The sequence below is a fragment of the Saprolegnia diclina genome, assembly GCF_000281045.1.
Source record: "Saprolegnia diclina VS20 unplaced genomic scaffold supercont1.2, whole genome shotgun sequence".
NCBI classification, from domain to species: Eukaryota; Oomycota; class Saprolegniomycetes; order Saprolegniales; family Saprolegniaceae; genus Saprolegnia; species Saprolegnia diclina.
In genome coordinates this window covers 1,229,863-1,237,739 of record NW_008246069.1, presented here as the reverse complement: position 1 = coordinate 1,237,739, position 7,877 = coordinate 1,229,863, and the positions used below count along the sequence as shown (strand labels likewise).

Here is a 7,877-nt window from a genome sequence, read left to right as displayed (position 1 = left end):
TATGCCCACATACACGATGACACCCTATTGTCATAACAATGCCGTCAAGCTATTGGGTCAATAAGCCAATAAATGGCATCGATTGTGCAGCCGCGGCAGCTAACCCTAGCCCGAGGAGGGGTAGGGGTACCACGTCGCTGCATCGATATGGCTTTTCGATGACGAATATATTCTGGAGTCGATATTGGACAAGGAATGAATCAAGATTGTAAATTAAGGCAAAAAGTGATGTTAGTCGCGTAGTACATACGAGTTTACAACACCGCGATGGCGCTCTTGCGCGTCTGGAGCACGGCCATCATGCTGTCGTCGCGGTTCGACATAAAGACATCCTTCTCTTCTTCGAGGAGGCGGTTCTTGCGGCGGTTGTTGACGACGAGGACCGTGACGGCGGCAACACCGACGAGTGCCATGCCACCGAGGACGTAGGACACCGCCGATTTGCTGCCGTTCGAATCGTCGGCGGCACCCGTGTTGGCGTTGTTCTGGTTGAGCGTCTCCTGGCCACTGGTTTTGGTCGCACCCGGACCCGGCGTTGCGCCCGTGGCACCACCCGGCGTACTCCCCGACGACGGCACAAGCGTCACCGGCGTACCAAGAAGCGCATCTTCCTCGGACTTGGAGGACGAGTTGGACGACCCCGTCGAGTTGTTGGATGGAATCGTGCTGTTGCTGGACGACGAGCCATTGTTGAAGGCGACTTCGATTGTCGTCGGCTCAGGCGTCACAGTGGTAGGCTCCGGCGTCGCCGTCGTCGGCTCTGGCGTTGGGCTAGGGGTCGGGCTAGGCGTCGGGCTGGGCGTCGGTGCGTCCGTGGGCTTCTCGGTGGGCTTCTCAGTCGATGGCGACGGAGTCGGCTGCGGCGACGGGGAAGGCGATGGGGTCGGCTGGGGAGACGGCGAAGGAGACGGCTGCGGTTGCGGCGAGGGCGAAGGAGTCGGCTGCGGTTGCGGCGAGGGCGAAGGAGTCGGCTGCGGTTGCGGCGAGGGCGAAGGAGTCGGCTGCGGTTGCGGCGAGGGCGAAGGAGACGGCTGCGGTTGCGGTGAGGGGGACGGCTGGGGCTGCGGCGCCGGTGCGCCACCGTACTTCCAGTTGCCATTGCCGTCCATGACACCGAAGTTGGTCTCGTAGCCGCCCTTGTTGGGCACGTCCTTGAACATAAAGTAGTAGGTCGTGTCGCCGCCGTTGGAGGCGGCCCAGTCGTTGAACTTGTCGAAGTAGCTCTTGGCGTTGTCGTACGTCGAGTGGTGGCCGTTGTACGAGCCGCCGGCCGAGGGCCAGCCCGTCTCGGTGATGCGTGCTTTCCCGCCCCACTTGTTGGTGATTGCGCTCCAGCGCGCGTTGAGATCGCCCATCGGGTTGGTAATCGACTCGGGGCCGCTGAAGAACGGGTAGATGTTGACACCGATCGAGTCGCAGGCGTCGGCGACCTGCGGGTTGCGCAAGAAGTCGCCGTCGATCTGGACGGTACCGACAGGCACGTTGATACCAGCGGCTCGGATCGCAGACTTGCCCTTGTTGATGGCGTTGACGACAGCGCCGGCACCCCAGCCCTTGTGGAGCTCTTCGTTGCCAATGTAGATAGCCTTGACGCTACCGGGATGGCGCTTCGTGCCGTCAATCGCAGCCTGGAGCTCCTTGTCCCAGTTGCCGCCTTCGATCCAGACACCGACCGCGATGGAGAGACCGGCGTCGGCGGCGACGTCAATCATGTTCTTGCCCCCGTACGTCACTTGGTACGTGCGCACGGACGAGTACTTTTGCTTGATCAAGCCAAAGTGGCGCTCGAGGTCCGCAGGGTTTTCCGTCGAGTCGTAGCAAATGCCGGCGCCGTTCGCACCGGTCGAGACGCCGGTGGCACTGTCAACGCTTGGGCTGGCGGTCACGACCGCGAGGACGGTGCCAATCATGGCCACGGCGCCAAGGGCCCCGACAATCTTCTTGTGGCCAATGGCCCACTCCTTGGCACGCTGGAGAAAGGTCGGCGCGGCTGCTGGCGGCATGCCCAACTCGACCTGCGACTCTGGCGTCTGCATGGCAATTTCGAAATGATTTGCATTCGACGACGCTGCTATCGCGCGCAGTAACTCGCCGATAGCCGGACGCCATGCGTGGTGTCCCATCCTCAAAGCATTGGCGCCACCTTGCTGCACTTGCGCTTTGTATTGGCCCTCTACCTGCGTGGAACCCAGCTGTCGAAGTTCGAATTTTTGCTTCGTTCCAACGACTCGGAATCAGTATGTCCTGGCCGTAGTTTCAATGTCTCTTGATGTTTGTATGGATGTAAAAGGCCGTCCGACACAAGCTGGTGGTGGCGAAGCTCGGCCTCGACCATGATGGCGTTTGGAGGGGTCCCCTAAAAACGTAAATAACTTGGTTATTGTATGTAGAAGCAAATGAAAACGTAGGCCCTTCTTCGGCCATCCCAGACTGGATGTCATCTTCGGTGTGTAGCATGCGTCATGGACATGGGAACGAGGAACTCGATGCGGGGAGACGTACAGATCGGTAATACTAGAGAGAGATACTGCAATGTATGAGAGAGGTGCGTTCGCACTGGAGATTGCGGTGGTGACGAAGCTACACGTGGGCATTGCACACACTGCTGGAGATGAAAGCCGTGCAAATGGGTGTTGCCGTCGCAGCTACGTGATGATGCAGTGAGCAAACGTCGACAAGGACGACCACGGACAGTGCCGGCCGAAGGAGCAAGTGCAGGTATCCAGGTACTAGTATCTAATGTGGAACAACGAGTAGTATCCAGGTTTTCAAATTCTCGTCGTCGCATCGACGCCACCTCGTGCTGGGATGTAGTCATCGCTGGTCCATCGATCGACCTGTAGGAGCGAGGTTGACAGGCGTGCTTTTGACACGCGGCGAAGAAGCCGATTGTTGTGGTGAGCACAGTCGATTTACTGCGGCGCGCCAGAGTCTTCTGCGTTTCGAGAATTCATGACACGCTCGCGACGTTCGGCGCCGACACGTGTTGCCGCGTGACCAACATCGCCGTCGTCGCCAGTTCTTTCAGCATCACCCAGTTCAGGAAGCAGCGCCGACAGTACTGCGTAGCTTTTCCAGTGCACTCGGTCACTCGTTGCTGCTCGCGTCGTCCGGCCAACGACCAAATAAGATGGCGCGACACTCTCGCATGAAATCAATGGCCGCGAGCTCCGGAGCTTTTCGGCGAGCACTCGTCTCCTCTACAGAGTAGGACTCCCGAGGATCGCAGGGCATACAAAAAACAAGATATTGAACATGGCCGAAAAATTCGGATTCGAAATGACTTGATTTTTGTATGCTTGACGGGCCACGGTGGTGCCACCTGGCCGACTTGGCCCTTTTGTCGCAGCGTCGACACCATACAAACGCACAGTGCGCGATCTTGGTGGCACTCGCGAAAACAACGCGCTGTTGTATGGCCGCTCTCAACCCGTGGACGCGCCATGCCACGCCGATCCTGGGCCGCGCGACCACGAGTACGTCCCAGTGCCGGTCGTGCGACGCGCGCATTGAGCAAGGCGAGATCCGCGTCGGCGTCATCTTTCAGCACGTGAAGGGGTACATTGCGCTCGATTGGCACCACTTGACGTGCTGCGCATCGCCGCACCTCCTCGCCAGCGTCGACGGCTACGAGCTCTTGACCGAGTGCGAGAAGGACGCCATCGAGACGTACGCCAAGTCCACCAACGTGGTCGTCGCATGACAAGCGCCCACCATCCTTTGTTGCAATTATTTAATCGGATAAGACGCATTCTTCTTATTCTCCAACAAGGCTTCTTGGCGGGGCATGCATGGACGGACATATACTTGGTCGCTGAGCTGGCATAGGTTGCCACGAGGCATGCCGTTGGTGTATATCGCTTTGGAATGGCGTGGGATGTGCACCCAGCAACACAGTACAGTACCGTGCGCATCAATCAACTTGACAATTCAGCATGACGCTACTAGTACCTGACGCTTGCACAGTGAACCGAGCTCTAAGTTTTACGTCAGGTCCGAGCTTTCTCTCTTTCCCTTTCGGCTGATGCGCTCGCGATCAAAGCCGCTACTATCACGCGATTGCATATCTGGCACTTGGTTCGCCGCGCCGTGGTGCCTTCGCTTGCCGAGTCGCTCCATGTCCTACGCGCCGGCCCTTGGTGCGCTCGCTATCTCTTTCCCCACTCGATCGTGCGCCCCGACCAAGCGCCCTCAGCTTGACGTACCGGCCAAACCTCACCAGTGCATTGGGACTTCCGCCATCTTCACGATATAATTGCATGTTAATAACTCATTTCAACAACAACAGCGAACCGACCTCTTCGATTCTATGCCATTCTCCAAGACGAATCGGTCGCAAGTCCCCGCCGACGCTGTATGATGGCAGTACCAACATCAGAGGCATGCAAACAACCATACATCTCGCGTCGTGCCAACCTCGTGCGCGCGATTCCCAGCCATAGAACAGGCAGTTGCGGTTGGCGGCGGGTATATGTCTTCTTCGTAGCGCCGTCATCGAGGCACAACCCGTCCGAATGGTAGTGTAGTAGTAGGTAGGTGTCTATTACATAGCCCTCGGGGTTTATAGCAGTGTCTGGGTTTATAGATAAGGTGTATTAGCGCGCCGAGTCGAAAAAATGTTGGTACTCCTGGAACAAATCAAAGAGTTCGGTCGCGTCCGGGCGGTCGTCCGGGTTGTACGAGAGGCACTGGCGCGCAATCTCGTAGATGCCCGACGGGCACTGCAGTGTGAAGCGCGGTGCAATCTCGCCGTTGACAACCATCATTGCGATCCGCGTGCGCGCCAGAGTGATGGTCGAGCCCGGCTCCAAATACACGTGCGAGTACGGCACCTCGGCCGTGTCGAGCTCCGAGAGAAGGACGCCAAACGAATAAATATCGGCCTTTTCGCTGTACCGGATGCCTTTGAGGACCTCGGGGGCGATCCACGCGGCCGTCCCAATCTCGGCCGTCATCGTCATCTCGTCTTCGCGCGCGCGGCTTGTGCCAAAGTCGGTCAACTTGGCTTCGTAGTGCGGGCCCAAGAGAATGTTCCGGGCCTTGATGTCGCGGTGAATCACGGGCGTCGACAAGCCGTGCAGGTACATCATGGCCTCAACCATGTCCATGGCGATTCCGAGCTTGGCCGCGCCGCGCTGAAAGCAGCTCGACGTGTCGGACGAAATTGTCGGGGCTGACCGCCACGCGTCGCCCGTAAAGCTGTGCTGGGACCCGATCGACGCCACCTCCTTTGCCGGCAAGACCGAGTCGGCGATCATCGGCGCTTCCCACGACACCGCCTTGGCGTTGGCGACCAGAAGACTCCACACATCCCCATACGGCATGTACTCGGTGACGATGCTCATGTTGTACAAGGTCGTCCACGTAATCCCGACAAACGCGACGATCTTGGGGTGCTGGAGCAGCGCATAGACGCGGATCTCTTGCATAAACTCATCGATCGCGTGCGGGTTGTCGACAAACGACGGCAAGAGACGCTTCATCGCGACGTACGTGCGGTGGGCGCTCGTCGGCTGCGCATGGTACGCAGCCAAATACACAATGCCAAAGCCGCCGCGCGCAAGGATTCGCCGGCGCTCGAGGGCCGCGGCCGGGATCCGGTACGCCTGGAACGCCTCTTCGAAGCGCACGTCGTGGTAGAGTCGGCAGCTGTCGGCGAGCCCCGTGAGCGGCGGCTCTTCGAGCTCTTCAAACCACTGCTTCTTGTGGAACAGCCGGTACACGAGGCAGCCGAGCACGCCAAGAAGCGAAAGCGACAAGACCAAAATCACAATCGTCGACGTCGACATCGGCCCGGCACTGGACGGCGTGTCGAGGACAAGGCAGATGGGAAAGACGCCGTAGAGCAATTTGGTGTCCGAGTCGGCGCTGCACGTGGATGCGGTCGCCGTGGTGGAGAGCACGTTGCCGCACATGTCGAAATGCGTGAAGCTCGGGTCGTTGAGTGTCGTCCTCGACGTCACGTTCGGGTTTAAGAGTTTGCTCAGCAGGTCAAACTGCGACTGGTTGGCATACAAGGCCGTGATCGGGTTGCCCGCCAAGCACCTACACATACGGTCAATGAAAAACATACATCAACAGGATCGCACGGACAGGTGGGTTAAACTTGGGGGAAAGTTGGCGTGCAGCTCCTTGATCGAGTTGTTCCAGAGCGACCTACGTAAGAACCTCAGTATTCGTGGCTAAACAGCGAGCCTACAGCATCTGTAGCGTCGAAGGCCACTGGACACCATCGATCGACGTGATGGCATTGTTGTTGAGCGAACTAGAGGCAATCATATCAGCGGACCGTGGTTGCCACACGTCTTACATGTTGACGAGACCGCGCGTGAGGAGCGATGGGGGCACGACCGTCAGCGCATTGTCGCCCACATCACTAGCGCGCAATAAGAATAAGATGTACGAGATTTTGTGCGTACATGAGGGCGAGGGACTTGGGTACACCGTCGGCGGCGAATGCGTTGTCGCCGAGTTGATTGTGGCGGAGGTTTCTACGTTTAAACTCTTAGCACGCCATGAACGCTACGCGAGGCGTCGTACAGTTCGGCGAGGGCAGGTGCCTTGATGCGGACGCTTGTGAGGCGATTGAACGGAACGTTCCTAGCCCAAGCTGGCGATGAGTCTGCGCTACCGGAATCCATCGCGTTGGCCTACAGCGTCATGACCATCTCGCTCAGTCGGACGTCGAGCGTCGTCAATTGGTTGCCCAAAAGCTGGCTAGTACATGTAGCGACGTGAGTCGACTCCTGCGAGGACACCCAACTGTACATTGTCTTGGCAACGATCGGGATGCCGTGGATGTCAACGTCGAGGCTGCTGTTGACACGGCTGAGGTTGAGGTTGTCGAGTTTACTACATGGCAAAGTGCATAAGAAGGCGCTCTCAAACCATCATCGTATATATATATGTACATGACGGCCGCCGTGTTGGGCAGAAAAGCCACGTAGTCGACGGCATACTCGCCATCGAGAGTGTTTTTGATAAAGCCCGTCGTGCCCATGCGGGAGCTGTACGTCTTGACACCGCCGCGGTACACACTGCCATTTGGAAACCACACACACGACACTTGGTCGGGCTTGGCGTCGGTGCCGAACGCACCGTCGCTCCACTCGACGCCGTCGCAGTCGGTCGTGAACGTCGTCGTCGCCACGGGCACGACCTTGGACGCGCGGCCCAGCCGTAGATCGCTGGTTGCTATGACTGTGCGTACGGCTACAAGGCCCACGAGCAGACGCCGCAGTCGATGGCGCATGGATCAATTGTCGTTCTACCGACCGCTTGCTGGTGGAGTTGCCTTTCTGGCAACGTGCAGTACATGCTGCGGCCGCGCCCCACGCCGTTCGGCGTCTTTCTATTACCAACGCCGTGTCTGGCCAGGACGGAAGACATGCCTATAAGTTCGTAGTCCCCGTGGTCGTGACGTCACGTGATTGGCTATTGAGATTGCACTTTGGGTGCCGATTGGTGCAAGTTCAAGTCGGGTGGCGCGGATGATGCGTTGCCCCGCCTTGTGGTGGCCCATGTTTATGTTGACCGGTCGAAGCACTGGACTTTAGGGCCCAAACGATGTCGAGTCGCGACTGCATCTTTCATACAGTGTAGGACCGTGTACACGACGACGACGACGCCGTCGTCGTAGCAGTCGTCGCTGTCGTGGTACACCGGGCTGCAAAGCAACGAGCCAGTCGCGGTGGCGACAGGAGGGGTGGCGCCACCTGCGAAGGGGTAGATTCCGAGGCTGTCGTCGTCGCCGCCTCGAAGAAGAAGAACTCGTCTACCGGTATGGTTGTGTCGGCGCAAGGACGCACGTCGTCGGACCGCAGTGTCGCAGTGAGGAATAATTCACCCGCCACCGCGATACAATGTACCTCGACAAA

The 7,877-nt window shown here is 58.5% G+C and overlaps 3 protein-coding genes across 3 annotated transcripts; 1 reads left to right on the top strand and 2 right to left on the bottom strand.

Annotated features, from left to right (window-relative positions):
* Positions 1-182: 182 nt before the first annotated feature.
* On the bottom strand, positions 183-2,121 carry SDRG_01029 (hypothetical protein). Its single transcript, XM_008606537.1, has one exon. The coding sequence runs from the start codon at positions 2,034-2,036 to the stop codon at positions 255-257; it is 1,782 nt and encodes a 593-aa protein (XP_008604759.1). The 5' UTR covers positions 2,037-2,121; the 3' UTR covers positions 183-254.
* Positions 2,122-3,297: 1,176 nt separating this feature from the next.
* SDRG_01028 (hypothetical protein) lies at positions 3,298-3,771 on the top strand. Its single transcript, XM_008606536.1, has one exon. It carries the CDS (start codon positions 3,416-3,418, stop codon positions 3,701-3,703), a length of 288 nt encoding a protein of 95 aa, XP_008604758.1. The 5' UTR covers positions 3,298-3,415; the 3' UTR covers positions 3,704-3,771.
* A 744-nt stretch (positions 3,772-4,515) lies between these two features.
* On the bottom strand, positions 4,516-7,252 carry SDRG_01027 (TKL protein kinase; the record flags this gene model as incomplete). Its single annotated transcript, XM_008606535.1, has 9 exons — positions 4,516-6,045; positions 6,094-6,156; positions 6,200-6,265; positions 6,311-6,376; positions 6,420-6,491; positions 6,541-6,600; positions 6,655-6,717; positions 6,769-6,852; positions 6,912-7,252. The coding sequence occupies 9 exons, from the start codon at positions 7,250-7,252 to the stop codon at positions 4,596-4,598; spliced, it is 2,265 nt and encodes a 754-aa protein (XP_008604757.1). The 3' UTR covers positions 4,516-4,595.
* Positions 7,253-7,877: the final 625 nt, after the last annotated feature.

Bases quoted from the DNA above. Each gene is read 5' to 3' on its own strand.
- SDRG_01029 (XM_008606537.1), bottom strand. From the start codon at position 2,036: ATGCAGACGCCAGAGTCGCAGGTCGAGTTGGGCATGCCGCCAGCAGCC.
- SDRG_01028 (XM_008606536.1), top strand. From the start codon at position 3,416: ATGGCCGCTCTCAACCCGTGGACGCGCCATGCCACGCCGATCCTGGGC.